Here is a 17299-nt window from a genome sequence, read left to right as displayed (position 1 = left end):
TAAAATGGCACTCTGACATGTTGTCCCACTTAATGGACATTAAAAAATGTGAAATATTCAAAATAATAATCTTCACAATCGCAGTCTTAGACATGACTGAGCATCAAACTTCAGTACTTTTTTGGCACTGATTAAAACATTTGATTACAAATAATATATATTGCATAGATTATTGAAAACTGTCACATGTGGTCACATCTTTAGTGTGCCAGGAAGTTTGAGTGTTACATTGCCTCGTTATATACCGGGTTGGCCCTCTAAGCTTATTGAACTTTAGAGTTTTTTGGGGGGGTTTGGGTGTTAAACGTTGTGCACCTTTTAGGCCACAGGCAGCAGGGCTTTAGATTAAGTGAATGCTACATTAAGATAAGATGAGAGATGAGATGAGATGAGATGATAACTTATGAAATCAAAAGCACTTATGTTCTTCTGCCTATACTTATAGTATGCTCTGGTATGTGCTCGGCTATAGATGCTTCTCACCTGTTCAGCTTTTATATATAACCAAACTAACTGCCAGCTATCAAATAGCAAAAAAGAAAAACCTTTGCTGAAGACAGCTTTTTGATGGTGGCTTGTGTTGGGTTTAGCTTCTGTTTACTTCTTTTTTTCTGAAAAAATTTTCTTGTAGAAAAACATGTTTACATTTCTAAAGGTAAGGTATCAAAAAAAAGTATTACTTGCACACCGGGACCTTGCTATCATGTAGGCACTAATACAGAAGTATTTTAAATGATAGCCTGTCTCGGACAAAGCACTCTGTGGGCACTACCAGCCAAAACATCACCTGCCTGGCTGCATCTGAATCCTGCAGCAGGCAACATCAGCAGCGCCATCTGCAGTCTGTGTTCAGCAGCGAAAGCACTAACTGTGATATTTATTTGCACAAGATGACACTAAATGAGGTGAAGGTGCCTCCTGTCACGTAGGAAAATTTAGTAAGAGCAGGTTTTATGACCCCCATACCCTGTTTGATAACATTTAGTTGATACTACAGTCTATTTTTCTGCACAGCAACATGTTACTTTGTGTATTTGAATTGTGAAATATGATACCAACGTCTATCTTTACACACTCCTGCTGTTTGCTGGGTGAAGGAGACAGACAGACAGAGCTCAGTGCATCAGGTCTGCAGATCCCTTTGAAGTTGTGAATTGAGTCCAGCTGGACCGTCCCAACACACACACACGTACACTCAGCATGCTGTGTGTTCACCTAGTGTGTGTGTGTGTGTGTGTGTTTGCCCTTCAGCTCCCCTACACCCTCCTCCTTTCTTCCTTCCTTATCTTTACATCGTCGCTCCCCTCAGGTCACAAACTGCTGCTGTCGTGATAACGATGGGGGATGCTGCCCGGTTGCCATGGTGACACTTCCCGCGGGGTGTGTGGGGTGGTTTATCTTGGCAACCTCTTTTTTTTTAACAGCTCCAAAGTCACTGCCATGCACTGCTGCTCCGCCATACAGGAGGTGGACAAAATAACAGAAACAGCAGAAATGAGACAAATCTGGAGCAGCTTTTCTGATGAAACGTTTTCCTTCAGAGCAGCTTGAAGGCATCTTTGCAGCTTGTCACGCGTGTCGCCATGGTTTGAGGTCTTGTCTTACTTCAGATTCCTCTCATCAATCCAAAATACTTTTCTTTTTCTGCCCAGAGCTACTAGTTTAGTGCTTCTGACTGCAGGTTGTGCATTGTTTTGAGTTTAAAACAAGACATTTCTGAAGGGAAGCTCCGTTGTTAAAAACAGATTTTTAGTTTACCCTGTCCTGTGTTTGTTGAGACTGTGTCACAGAGGTGTTTATTCAATTCTGGGCCGTCAGGTTTCCTGTAATTGAGATGCAGCAGCTGTTCCTCCTCCCTGATTCAGTTTATTAATTTTCTGAAATATGTTGTCAGATTTTAAAATCAGCTCTGTTAGTTGCCTCTTGGTCCTGAGAATCTGACACAGTGCGAATCAGCTTTCATCTTAAAATAACTCTGGCTTTGTAGCTTCTTCCTGTTGCGACTCCTGTTGTCTTAATGGACTGGGAAGGATGAAAAGATCCAGTCTGCTTTGTGTGTGTGTGTGTGTGCAGTAGTATTAGACATGTTTTATGTTGTGACTACAGAGAAAAGAGAAAGGCAGAGGAAAGGAAAAGGGAGAAGGAGGAATCGGCAGCAAATAGAAGTATTAAAGAATTTTAAAAGAATGTTAATGTCTATTTGAAGATACAATAACAGGGTTCATTTGTTTAATTGAGTAATTTTATCTGAGATGAGTTCAGTCTTCAAAGATCATGATTAAGTCCAGACAGAGAACACATTTAATCAAATGAAATTGCCTCTTAATCTAAATCCGTGAACATTGCAGTAATGATATCATTTCGATGTTCCTCTCTAAGCTTTTCGGCCGTCACTGTTAAAACTGAAGCACTTTTTTATTGCATATTTTTATTCAAGAAAAGAGTATTGTTCACAAACATTTTCTTTTTTTTCTCTCCTCTTGATTCATGTGATTCATCATCTTGTTATATTTCATTACCCTCAGTAACTGTAACCTTTTCTTTAAAATTCTGGGCAGGTCGTCCTCGTCTGTTGCTGATTAAATGATAACTCCAAAAGCAACTGCATAAAATGGCACTCTGACATGTTGTCCCACTTAATGGACATTAAAAAATGTGAAATATTCAAAAAATAATAATCTTCACAATCGCAGTCTTAGACATCTGAGATCAACTTCAGTACTTTTTTGGCACTGATTTAAACATTTGATTACAATAATATATACTATGCATAGTTATTGAAAATGTCACATGTGGGTCACATCTTTAGTGTGCAGGAGTTTTTGAGTGTTACATTGCCCGTTATATACCGGGTTGGTCTCTAAGCATATTGAATTTTTTTTTTTTTTGGGGGGTTTGGGTGTTAACGTTTGTGACCTTTTAGGCCAAGGAGCAGGGCTTTAGATTAAGTGAATGCTAACATTAGATAAGTGAGAGATGAGATGAAGATGAGATGATAATTATGAATCACAAAAAAAAAAAAGCACTTATAGTTCTCTGCCTATACTTATAGTATGCTCTGGTATGGGCTCGGCTATAGATTGCTTCTCACCATGTTCAGCTTTTAATATAAACCAAACAAAAAAAAAAAAAAGAAAAAAAAATAACTGACAGCTATCAAATAGCTTCCACCCCATACTGTCTTCACAAACAATATATAAGAAATTATTTATATAGCATGATATCGAGCTTAATGTTAATAAATAATTAATAGTAAAAAGACACATAAAAACTGCAAATTTTCTAATATATAAAAAAATAACATCATGCTAACATATTTGTAGCCCAGAAAAGATGGCCTACACGCTTGACAGAAACCTGAATTACAGGATAATAAAAGTATCAGTTATAAATGAATCCACAAACACACAACACCACTCTACAGTAAAGAAGGAGATTTAGAAGGAAAGCTGTTGTTCCGCTCAGTTGAAAGCAGTACAGTGGATCTTCATTTGACATCAAAGGCAGCGTGGGCACACACACACACACACACACACACACACACACACACACATGCTGACTGATTTTTATGGAGGCTATATATAGTATATAGGTGCTCAGCTGGGTCGAGATCTGGTGATTGAGAGGGCAAAAACTGTAGCTTATATATGATTCAGTCAGCTCATGTGACCTGTATATATGGCATATATGGATGTATGGACTATATGAGTGTGTTATTAGGCTGTCACTTTCTTCTGTTTGAATGTGAGAAAAATATTCCATATGTAATGATCTGATCTGATTAAAAATGTACAGTAACATAACAGCAGCAGGGGCAGTCCTGACCCACTCTATGCCCAGTTGCCCTTAGCTGACGCAAAAAAGATAATGGTAAAGGTGACGATGTTTGCTGATACTGTAAAGTCTTCTAAATTATATGTCAAAGTATGTTTGTCCACGTCCTTCTGGTTGGCACAGTGATCTGACACTATCAGACAGGGACAGATCGTAGTTTAGATTGTATTACTATGTCGTTAAGGTTAGTGGAGCTTAACAAAGTCTGTTCCACCACAACTTCCTTCATACTATTTTTTGGGCTCTATAGTAATGTCAGCTGATTTCCTCCTTTAATGCCAATGTTTTTTCCTACGGACACTAGAGGGCTTTTTTTATGTGCTACTTGTTCTGTCATTTTTCTTGTAAAATGCACCTGCCTTACAGTATCATTAGCTTGCCACTCAAGAGAGGTAGGTAGTTGAAGGTAATGGTAATAATGACTATGTGGGTTAAATTCAAATTACTGGTTAACTCAAAATTTGCTCAAAATTGATGGTGGAAAAATTGCACTTATTTCTCTAAAAAAATGAATCAGAAATTGCCATAAACCAAACCCATGAGCATTGGACCCAGGAAAGGTCAGGGCGGCACTCAGAAGAGCTCATTGATTACGGCCTCCACACTTGTGATTAGTTGATTAATTGAGTCCTTTTCAATCCCTCATTATTCCTCTAATCTTCCTGCTGGTTGTTTGTCCTTCCTCTCTCCCTCCTCCTACTCCTCCTACTCATCCTTTCTACTTTTAACCTCCCTGCCTCTTAGTTTCTTCTCTCCTCCTCCTCTTCTCTCTCATTTTATCTTCCTCTCCTACTCCATACCTTTCCCTTTGTACCATATTTTCTTCCTTTTCCTCACTCGTCCTATTTTATCTGCTCATCTTATGTCTTTTCTTTGCACTCGGAACAAAATATACTTACTTAAAGTGGCAATGGTAGAAGTACTCGTTATGCAGAATGGCCCATTTCAGGATAATATATGTTAGATTTATTGGCTTATACATTACTGATTGATTCATGTTGCAGCTAGTAAAGATCTTAATTTAACATTGTATACTTCCAGTTAGCTTTTGAATTCCCCCCCCAGGGATCAATAAAGTCTTAATTATATCCATAATAATAAATAATAACCTATTTGATGATTATGTTTTTTTATTAATCTGAATCTACAAAGTAACTTAAGTTATCAAATATATGCAGTGGAATAAAAGGTATAATATTTGTAGAGTATTTGTGGACTCATCATCTTCATCATCATGTCCTTCTCTACCGTCACCTTTGTTTTCCTCGTCTCATCCTCTTATTATATTTTCTCTCATTTTTTTTCTTGTATTTTCTTGTTTTCTTGCTCTCTTTTTTCTTCTCCTCTTGTCTTCCTTCTTCTCTTCCTCCTCTTACGTATCCAGCTGTGCTCACACACACGCACACACACAGAGCTGTTTCTAGGTCATCAGGGCTTTATATGAATAATAAACAGCTGTCTGCTTTAAAGAGAATTATTTATAGCGCTTCGAGTGAGCGAGTTAGACTCACACATCCTCTCTCTCTCTATCTCTCTCAATCTTAAACAGTTCCTCTTTTTCTTTCTCATCCCCTTTCTCCCATCCTTTATTACACCCTGTTGTCTTTATTATCTGTCATCATTTAATCCCTGGCTTTTTGCTCTCTCTGATTTTTCCGTCTATAATCCCCCCTTAGCCTTCCTTTTTCTGCCTCCAGGAAATTGGCTTTTCACTGGTTTGTTGTGATGCTGCTACCACTACAACTGTACCTTCAATAGTAGTAGTACAGTAGTAGTCATTGTGTGATGTCAGCAGTCCAGTAAATACATGCATTTTGGATTATCTAGCAACAATCTTTGAAAGAACAAAAGTATTAGCACCTAAATATACTTACATTACCAGAAGTACTCATTAGTTGATACATTTATGTGTTCATCACTTTAGTGTTGATGTTGGTAGAGGAGCTGATTTTTATTACTTTATACACTGCTAGCTTGTGCATTTACCCATATATCTTAACCTATAACCCAACTGATGCATGTACTTTGCATCAATCAGAGGTGACTGCAGACGCCAGCAAGAGTTTTTAACCACTTAGATTTCAAATATGTGATTAATTTGGCAAAATAACCCCTACGGTACTTTACTTTAGGAGATGTGAGCTCTTGAGATTGCCGTCAGTGTCGACGGAGAACAGGCTTAAAGCACAGATGACTTCATAGATGAAGATTTGTTGGTATCAGTTTGTGTCCACCTGATGAATGTAAATGCAATATTCACTCTCTTTTAGCTCTGGTTTTGGTCACCACCAGCTGCTGAGAAAAAATATCTGACTCTTTAGCTGCAAAATGCTCCACTTACTTCACCACGTAGTCTCTAACTGTGTGAGCAGGTGGTGTACAGTGGGTTTTTACAGCTTTCTGTGGCTGAAAATAGATATAATAGGAAGATCTTTCATACCTTATATGTACAAATATCCTAACACTACAATATAATTAATACATTTATATAAATGGAAAAAACAAACAGAGGCAGTGTAGGAATGTTATTAGACATTACAGTGAGGAGACAAGCTATCCCAACGGCAAATTGAGCATATTGTGTTCTCTTGTTCTTGCATGTTTCGACTCCTTGTAACAAGTTCAAACTCTTATGAGCATTAGTTTTGAGGCCTAATGAACAGCCTAATGTTACAGCCTGTTTTGTCTAATTGCTGCAATGTATTCTGGACTATTTGCTTCCCTCTCTGAGGTACAGATACCTCTCTTATGACTGATTTTTATCACAGTGTGATCATAATACTTTGGTGGATGTAGAAAGAAGTCTAATCTGTTGAGGACAGTGAAAAAGAAGATTGGATAAAGGGAGCTGATTGGAGAAAAGGAGATTTTGGAGAAATACTTGTCTGGCACGGAGAGAGGGAGAAAAAAAAGCCTTTGGAAGCAGAGAGTGACTCTGCAGAAACAGACAGAATGGAGGGGAGGTGAGGTCAGCAAAAAGTCAGACGGAGACCAGACTAAAGCCTCGGGCTGAAACAGCATGAGGTCATCTGGACTGAGCCCGACTGGTAAAACCCGCCATGGACACACACTAATACCACACAGAGGCACATGGACATCTACAGCAAAACATGCAGCTCTGAAAAACATCCTGTTCTCCAGGAATCTTTTCTTACCAAAAAAAAAAATACAAAGCCTCTCAAACAATTTTTAAGATGCCACTATCACTGCAGCAATGTTTGTTTATTTTGTAACAGGAGTTCACATCATGTTTGTGTCACTATACATTTCTTTTAGTGTTACATAGACTAATTCTGACTTTTAATTGTGAACTCTAAAGATCCCCTTTCAAATTAAATCAGTGTCATGTCTGTAACAAAGAGGAATCAAGAACAGGAGCCATTTTATTTTGGGTGAACTGAATTTACAGTTTAATGACACACAGAAACACACGTACAGATAAGATACAATCGATGCTTGTATGCAGTCACTGGGAGCAGCTCGGAGCTTTCTGTGCTAATGGAGAGTTTGGTGAAGAGTTTTATATGGCAGTTTTTTTAGTAATAATAATCTTCAATAATCTACAGTGCACTGCTCCCCAGTTTATAATCTCCTGTTTAAACCCTGATAGATTAAAGGGTAATTTCTCTAACCTCAATCCTAGCTTGCATTTAATATGTAGAAAAATCCATTTTGATCACTGTCTCCTCCTGTTGGTTTCCATAGCTTCTCCTGATTTGATGGAGAATCACCATGAATACCTTTTATTCATCCAGGAAGAGTTTTAGTTTCCTGCTTCACATTCATATGAGGCCTGGTAAAGTTTGACCAGATGGACAGTATGGTCGGACATTATGTCGACTTTGAAAGAACAAGAAATATTTAATAGCTGGAAGCAGTGACATGTTAAAATCCTCTTTAACTCCACATGACCCACCAGATGGTTCATCATTTAAACACATTTTGCTTTTCAAATGATTGTATCTCCATAGAACTGTCTCTAATAATGCTAACGTGGTAGAAAGCAACTAAATACATTTACTCAAGTTCTGTACTTAGTGCACATTTCAGGTACTTTACTTGAGTGTATCCATTTTATGCTACTTTACACTTCAACTCCACTACATTTTAGAGGGAAATATTATACTATATTTATCTCAAGGCTGCCGGAAATTATTTTAGTACTTTTACTTGTAATGGAGTATTTTTATTGGGCTACTTTTACTTAAATTGAACATTTCTTGGATACTTCCTGACAAAATGTGCATAAAATGGTGCACAAGAGGAAACAGGAAGGACATTTCTTGATTTAGGAGAGTTTTTAAGAGAGGGATATATGAGATTTAAAAAAACCAAAATAATATAGATAAAGTGTAGCTTACTCTAAATACAGTAGAAGTTAACAAAGTCAAGCTTAGACCGATGGAAGCTGAACCGAGTCTGACAGCTTTGGAGCTGGGCCTGCTGAGTATGAGATGTCCTAAAAAAGGCCACCATACAGAGGATCAACTCTTTAAGATTGAACAATAGACAGCTTCACAATAGTCACAGTGGCTACAGACTTTGTTGTTGTTTTGTTGCAGTACATATATTCTGACCTACAGGTTAATGGATTTTACAGCAGGGTCACAACAGGAGGTCAAACAGTTTTAATCTGGAGATGTTGGCTAAACTGTAATCTTTGTCACCTTTATTTAACCTGAGCCAAAGAGGTCAGAAGTGTATGCATGTCTCAATACATGAGGATGTGTGTGGGCATGCATGTGATTGATTTTATAAAACAGTGAGCATATTCTGTATGTGCAGGCCCGTAGCTACTACTGAGGATGTCGAGGTCATGTTTTTCTGGGTCTTTTAATTACATTTCTTAACATGTTAAAGTGACGAGCTGCTAGTTCAGTAGTTGTGTAGTGTGTTTTGAGCAAAGGTTCATGTCATCTTTTTGACGAGCCGAACAACTCTGCTGCAACTTGTTACATTATGTGACATACATGTAGCAAGTTGCACATGTACAGAACGGCCCTGTCGTTTTTTTTCACTTTGTGGGCGAGGGGGCTGTAGCCTACATACACGCAACACTTACAACAAGATCAGCCAACACTGTGTTTGAATACATGTTTGCACTTTCGAAGCACGCACAACTGCCTTACCAGTATGGTATTGGTAGTTATGGCATCAAGGAAATGTATTTATCGTTGTACAACACAAGATTGTATGTGAGAGTCTGCAGTTCTTTTATGTTACACGCATAGAAAAAGATAATTAAATTATTTAAATTACATAGAAAATAAATAAAATGAACCAATATATACAGTTATTTATATACATATATACATACATATATACACCCAAGAAATAATTCTGTAGTGCATCTTTTGAATTGTGTGTCTGGGGGAAACTAAACAGCAGCAACAAGATAGTGGTATGGTTTAATTTATCACTATAATTCATTAATCAATAATGCGAAATAACTCCTCTTTGGATTTTATTGCAAGTAATAATCACATTTACATGAATGTTTTTATTATTTTAACGGGAATTGGTATCTATTTAATTTAAAGACATAGTAGGCCATGTATCTTTTCAACAATTGTATAACTTCTTCAACTTTCATTCAACTTGAATCTGTGGAACATGATCCCCTAGGACTAGGACTCATGTATTTCTTAAATCCTGGCTAGTTTAATTGTCTGTAGTCTGTTGTGCTGGACAAAGACAATGGTGGTAGAGGGGGCAACAGAGGTCAAACTGAGAGAGAACAGTTGTTACAGTGTATGAGCGTCTGTTTGATCTGCACAATTATAGAAGTGAAAGACCAAAGTTTTAGACCAGAAAGCGAAGACATCTTTTCCACTTCTCATGCTTTCAAACGACTGTTTAAGGATTTATAACTTGGTTATAGGGGTAAAATTAGCTTTAGTTAAGGCTAAGGGGACAAGTATGTCAATGAATGTCCTGTTTCTCTAATCCAGGCAGAGACAGAGTTCCCACAGTCATTAATCAAACCAAGTAATCTGCTAAACACACTCACACCCTTGAGCAGATAAAGGCGCTCTATCAGTCACCCTAAACAGGTTTGTAACACTTGTGCCTGGTGACGATAGGAGTCACTTGTTCTGCCAACCTCTGTTATTTCTCTCAACCGTAGTCTACAGCTGATTTGTTAGGCTATCTGAGGTTAATCGATTAATATGCAGCAAAGACAGTTGCGTGGTTTAAAGTGGCATGGTTGTGTTGTGTTGATACAGAATAAATGGGGTCTTTAAAAAAAGCACGTCTAAGCTCTTTTTCTGAAGAACTAAATGCACTCGTGCTTGTTTGAGATGGATCCACTTGCAATTTGCTGCCTCTTGTTCATGTATTACCACTATTGTATAGTAGTGGTTGAATGCACTTACTGTGAGAGGCTTTGGGAGTGTGTAAGGGTGTAAATATATGTAATGTGAAAACAAGATGTGTACTGCAAGTCATTCTAGCATCTCTGTGAGGGGCCACTTTGGAACAGCGGTGCTTTCAGCTAAATGCTCACAATGACAATGCTAACATACAGATGTTTAACAGGTAGAGTGTTTACCATGTTCATTATCCTAGTTTAGTGTGTTAACATTTGCTAATTAACACTAAACTCAATTAGGTTCATGATCAATTTATTATTTTGTCAGACCAATACTTTGGTTTATGACAAAATACTTTCAAAACTAATAATTCCCATTAGCTTCAGCATGACTTTGCGTTAGTGCTAATAAACAACAGCATGTTGGCATTGCCACTGTGAGCATACTTCCACACTGATGTCAACGCTATAACCTCACAGAGCTTATTGATTATCAAGCTATTTGACTAATTGTTTCAAATGCTAATGTGAAATATACTTTGCAGTTGTGTTTAATGTTATCAGATTTGTGACTGGAGTCCAGACCTCTGCTTAGACTACAGTGTATCTTCCTCGTCGGCCTCTAGAAACACAAACCACATGTGTTTTCTCTCTGATTAACACCCCCTCTCTTCCTCTTTCCAACAGGGCCTTGTACACATATGAGGATGACAGCAATGATTTGACACTGGCATCATCAGGAGGTAAGTTTATGGTTCTCTGTCATCAATCCACTATTAAGAATGTATTCTCCCCAAAATGTGACATCTTGCTGTTATTCTAATTTATGTTTAAATGAACATGGCTGCCTGTTAACATGTATGGAGATGGTTATAATTTGCTTGCTGCAGGCCTGCGGGTCTAACTCTGATGAGCTCTGCAGGTTCTGCTGTTGCTTTGGGGGGAAAATTATCATCTTCTTTGTCTCCTGATTGTTACTGAGCCATCAGAGAGCTGGATTCATTATTACCACAGTTAATGGTGCACTGCATGATCATTACAGTCTAATGAGACTTCTCCATTTGATACACACACATGCAGACACACGACACTGTCATACAGACTGTGATAATATTATTGCATCATGGTTTGTGTCCACTTTAAGGAATGTAGAAATACAATTTCTCACCTATTAAAAAAAAACATTTATCTTATTTATCATGAATGTAATTCTTATACATAATGTTGTTACTTGCATGACATTATTTCTCTTTATCTTACATAAATGGCTTTAAGCTGGATGTGAATGTCTCTTCTGGAACCAAACAAGGAAAAAAACATTTGACATATTTATATAAACAGCTACAGTATAAAAATGTATTCACAATAAATTATGTACAAACTGTAACTTAGTAGGTTATAAACAACATGTTCCAATATATTTAACTGTACTTACATTAGGAGGACAAAAACTCACAAATCACTGTAACAGAGTTTTAAGAGGGAAAGGAATATTTTATTTTAATAATGTTTCTCAGCATAAAAAATACAGGCGTCTCCTGTATAATTAATCCATATAATAGGTGTATGTTATAGCCATTGTTTTGAATTATTTCAGCTTTGTTTATGAGAAATCATTTTTATTTTTTCTTCCGTTGGTTTGGTATGGGAAATGGCTCTAAATACTACAGCACACATTAGCCTTAGCTGCTGTTGCTATGGAGAAGAAGCCAGTCAGAGGCACAAATTAAGCTGTTGGAGCTAAAAACAAAACATGTCGCCATAGTAACTGAATTCATCCAAAACAAAACTGACCCAGAATCTGAAAGTGAACTGATTTAAACTGTTCTGACTTCTCTCCTTCAGCTGTCCACAGGCTTGTACTGTGGTCATAGAAGAGCTCCAACTGTCAGTCACCAAACAATAAGTGTGCTTCTTTTTTCACTTGGCTGAGGTTGAAAGTTGGTGTATCAGTAAAACTACATGTGACAAGCACACATGAATACATGATGAAATATATAAGACATGATTTAAACATCCAGTGACGAGCTAAAAACATCAGGTCAGGAGCGATGAGCAGACAGTAACCTCCCTCACTTTAATACATAAAACAGAAAAGTCACATTTCCATCATGTTTTCTGTGTTTTGCCATCGTTTGAGCTTTAACGTAATCTGGAGAATTAGCTCCACCAACTGTTTAACTCCATCAAGCAATGACCTAATAATCACATAACAGTAGTGGATGGAAATTCACATTAAGGAACATATTCCTTTACTGTTTTTTTATAAAACGTTGCACAAAATTTGATCGTAAGCTTGACTCTTTGAGCAAATGAATGGGACATCCAAATACTTTCTCCCACTTAGCAGCTCAATCTGCAAACTATGTTAGGGTAACTCTCCATTAGCATAGCCTTCTTGCCAACTTCTCAACACAGATACAACAATATAATTATAATTACTAATTGCGATTCTTAATGACCGTCATTTGTAACCACCCAAAATATCAGGTCAGTGAAGCTACACAAATTGACATGACTAACATGAGTGGTGTTAGAAGGAGGCCTGCTCTCATCACAAACTCAGTCATCCATGTATTCTTTCAGAAATATATAGCAGAGCAATCAGTAATCTTCAAAAAGAGAGAGAGTAGGTTGGGTGGTTGGGTGGTTGGTTGCAGCGCATGCCACGTAACGGCATCATCATCGATTCCAGCTGGTGATCATTGTTGCATGTCATACCCTTGTCTCTTTTCCCCCACACTTCCTCTCTGCCTCTTACTGTCATACGGTCCCGTAAAGGTGAAAATGCTCCTACACTATCTTTAAACAAGATAAGATAACAATATTCTGAAGACAACACCTGCAGTGACTCCCAAAACGACATGCAGGTGACGACATATGACCGTCATTGTCACGTGGTTAACATTGTGACATGGTCGCATTAGGTTTAGGCACAAAACTACATTAGCTTGTGTAAAAGATCATTGTTTTGGTTAAAATAAGTAAATTATTACAATTATGGACATTTCACACAGGACACATAATCGCACAATGGACCGGCTGTTTTTCTGGTGAGGACTGGCTGGACGTATTTTCATGAGCATGATAGATTTTATCAAAGAGCTGGACGTGTCTCATGTTTATACTTTGATTTGCTTTTGATGAGAACCACGGCTTATTCTGTGAGTCTAATGTAATCATCAGCGCAGAAGTCCTGAATATAAAAACAGCCGATCACATGAGAGGAATAAACTGGAACTACTACAGTGAAGTATCTGCATCATTAATGCTGGAGAGATGCATGAGAGACAAGAGCCACTTCTGCCAGCAGTGGTTTTAGTTTCCTTCATGTCGTCAGCTTTTCCTGAGAGAGACGTGAATATTTCAGCAGTGACGGAGAGGAAACAGAGTTTATTCATCTGCGCTGTAAACCTCAGAGGAATCTCTTTGCCTCTTCAGATCAGAAACCAGTAGACCACAGTCATGTTTGTGTGTACGAATGTGTATGTAGACATCTCTGACTGGGATATGGAGAACAGGATCATAAACTGAGGCATAAAACAAGCAGCCTGGAACAGGTCTGGCCAAACAAAAACTGCAGTCAGTGGTGAAACAAATATTCAGATCCTTTCCTTAAGTAAAAACACTCAATTAAAAGCCATGCATTCAAAATATTACTCAATTATAAGTTTGTACTGTAACAAAAGTAAAAGTATGGCCCCTCAGAGTTATATTATTGTATGTTATACTTACTTATTTCTGATGTACAGTATAAACATGTAAGAGGAATTTTAATGTTATATCTGGTTGAGCTAATTTTAACAGCTTTATATGGTATTTTAATCTGTCACAATGTATTATTTTATAAACTGATTTAAAAAATGAATGTTTTGTTAGAGAAAATTCAAGAAAATTCAGAATTTCTGGCTCCTGGGTGAATTTATACATACAGTACATTGAATAAATAATAAAACATGTATTACTTATATATATTTTGCTATGATTTACCATTTTTTCATAGTTTACAAGACCTGTTTCTAGTTAAATGACATAACTCAATGAGATAGTATAAGAAATATTACAACCTGACTAACTGATTCACATATAAACGGCGTGATCTGAAGAATGTAACAGCCCAAAACAAATAAGTGTGACTACAGTAACATGATACATTTAAATGGGGATATTTATGAGTCTGATTCACCCTTGTACAAAGCCTCAATGTTCCCAGACAGGATTTAGGTATTTTTAATAATTGTTTATCAGATCCAGGTGCAGATTGAAAGTTCAAAACATTTTCTATTATTAAAATAACACATTTAGAGGATTGTCTCGTCTTGGCAGAGTCATAGTGTATGATTGCTTTCTAGTTTGTTTCATAAGTTGATTAATTTGTTAATCTTTTACCATTTTGTGTATTTTCGATCACTGGACGTTCAGAGCTTGTCCCTGACAGAGGACAGTCTGACAGACACATTAAACTCTTGTTCTGTGGTGCAGGAGGCGGTCTGGCAGAGATCACACTGACCTTTGACAGCGGGATGGTGATGTACGGCTTCTGCAGCCTGAAGGAGCCCACCTCCGCTCTGCCACGATACATCCTCATCAACTGGGTGAGTCGCCGGGTCAGGGGGGGAAATGAGAGGGGAGGGAACACCGAATACCCTGAGCAGCACACACACACACACACACACACACACACACACACAGAAATGTCCTCAAAGCCATTAAAGGAGAATATCAGAGTCATTAAGGGTCACAGAACATTTTTAATTTAACAGTTTGTATAACAAGGACACACTGTGTCACTGACGTTCAGGACCTAGAAACTAGGTTCTGTGTCTTCATCATGCAATCACAGAGCTGCAGCCTCAGCAAGAAAAGTCACAGCCGCAGCAGTTTACAGCTGCAGACGTACACTCACTGTCCACTTTATTATACACCTGTGCAATCTAATGCTATTCAATACAACTGTTCTGCTATACTTTTATTGTGCATATTATGTTCAGGGTTTCTCTTGACATTCTCATAAAGGTTTTAATTAAATTCTATGTTGTTGCCATGTTTCTAAATGGGAAGGACAAACAGCTCTCAGTGTTATGTAGTCCAGAACAACACGTAACCTCAGTAATACGCACATAATTGTATTTCCGACAATCTGAAGGCAGTGAGGGCAGTGAGGGCAGCGTTTTTATTTGTTTTTATGTTTCACATAAAACACTTATACAACATCTTATTGCATGTCTGTTCACCCTGGAAAATGGATCACTCCTCAGTTGCTGATCTGAATTGAGGGTTTTAGGACAGAGGGTGTTATTCTATGTTGTACAGGTGTACAAAAAACGAGCGCAACAGTTAATTTTGTAAAGGAACGTTTTTGAGGATTTATTTCCTCGGGGAGGTTTCTTGTGAGTGTCCAGTGATTGACAGGAAGCAGGACATAATGTACCAAATAATTAATATGAATCAATAAATTTAAATCAATAGTTTGCCATCTCAGAGCTCTATTAAAAAATTGTTCCTCGTACCAAAACGGAAAAAAAGATCCAGTGTCCTCCGACGGATGAAAAACAAACTCAGATAAGTCATGTGGTCTTCTCTCTGATCAAAATTAAAACAATGCAACCAGTAAAGTATCTCCACTACAACCACTCCCTCTCTTTGTAACACACATAACCACAGATTTCAAACTATGATCCATTGTTGCGTTTGCATGTAGTTGTCAGCAGCACCATGAAAGCTGTTGTGATGAAAGTAATTAGATGGCTCGATTTAATTTCTTAAAGGTCCAGTGTGTAACATTTAGGATGATCTATTGGCAGCATTGGGACGTTAATATTCATAGGTTTGCTTTCATTAGTGTGTAATCACAGAGGGAGCTGGTTCTATTTCACAGAGGCTGCATGTTAAACCGCCATGTTTCTACAGTAGCCCAGAACAAACAAACAAAACACTGGCTGTAGATATGACCTTTTTGCATTTGCATTTTTTTGCAAGTTTCACAGCCACTATAGTTTCTTTCTTTTCCACGCTTGGAAGGCTGAGCTGTATTCAAATGGTTGCAATCTGCAACTTCACTGCTCGATGCCAGCAAATGCTACCCACTGGTCCTCAAAGTTTGTCTACTTTAAAACTTTTAAGTGACATGAGCAAAACAAATCTAATAATAAATAATAAAAGCTGTGATGTTACCCACAAGGGCTTCTATACAGCGGTGAGTGATGAAGTATACAAGTTTTACAAGTTTACATATAGAAGCAGGAGAGTTTGCAGGTTGAACTACAGTAACTAACTTCTACTTTAGGAGAATGACAACGAATATATTGCTGCACGCTGTGCTTAATGGGAATTATCCCTACTATTTTGAAGTCTGTGTTAACAAATCACATTCATATTTTTATGCCAATTTTTATTTACACCAAGACAAAGAAATGGTGAATGAACAGCAATATTTCAGGTTAGACAATCATTATCAGGTGTTTCTGAGAGCACAGATGCCGTCTTTACAGTGTTTTCTCTAGCGGTTTAAAATAGAGGACAGATGTGGACAGATGTTGCCTGATGCTGTAGTGAGTATTGTAGAGGCTGAACTTGTGACCTTCCAGTTACAGGATAAAACAGAGAGAACAAGTAGGGTTGGGTCACCACACATATAACAGAGCCAGAAAATTTTGTCCACCATTTAATACATGATGAAAAGGAAATGTAACAGGAAGAAATGAATAATTTGTGATGTTGGAGCTCATTTTATCGCAGCGAGAGTCTCTAGCAGTGTGTGCTAAGAGCATTTAAACACAGTCTGAGTGCATCTGAGAGCCTTATGATGAATGTTTTTACTTTCTGAACTTGACATCAGCAGCGGCGCTCTGAGCGAATGCATCTACATAATGTGAGAGTGGTAGAGTGGAGAGAAGAGGTGAAAAGAGAAGGATACAGGTAGAATAAAACCACCTGGCCTTTACTGGCATCTAGTGGTGAACAGAGCCAGTGTTTGGTTTGTCCATTCTGGGCTACTGTAGAAACATGGAGTTTAACATGGCGGACTCTATGGAAGGCGACCTTCGGCGTCTGTAGATAAAAACGACTGATTCTAAGGTAACGAAAACGTAACAATTGCAATATTCAGATGATTATACATTAATGAGTTAGTTAGTTGTGAATATTATATTC

General features: G+C 37.8%; 1 protein-coding gene across 2 annotated transcripts in view; it reads left to right on the top strand.

Annotated features, from left to right (window-relative positions):
* dbn1 (drebrin 1) overlaps positions 1 to 17299 on the top strand; it is a 114380-nt gene that overhangs the window by 79911 nt on the left and 17170 nt on the right. For both annotated transcript variants that reach the window (XM_035666484.1, XM_035666483.1), the window contains exons 2-3: positions 10835 to 10890; positions 14630 to 14742. In XM_035666484.1, the coding sequence (XP_035522377.1) occupies positions 10835 to 10890; positions 14630 to 14742 (169 nt within the window). The remainder of the gene's footprint in view (positions 1 to 10834; positions 10891 to 14629; positions 14743 to 17299) is intronic.

Source organism: Morone saxatilis, unplaced genomic scaffold (assembly GCF_004916995.1).
Source record: "Morone saxatilis isolate NCDOM2014 unplaced genomic scaffold, NCSU_SB_2.0 Contig20, whole genome shotgun sequence".
Taxonomy (NCBI): Eukaryota; Metazoa; Chordata; class Actinopteri; family Moronidae; genus Morone; species Morone saxatilis.
Note: the sequence above shows the minus strand (reverse complement) of the source record. Positions and strands in the feature narration are given on the sequence as shown.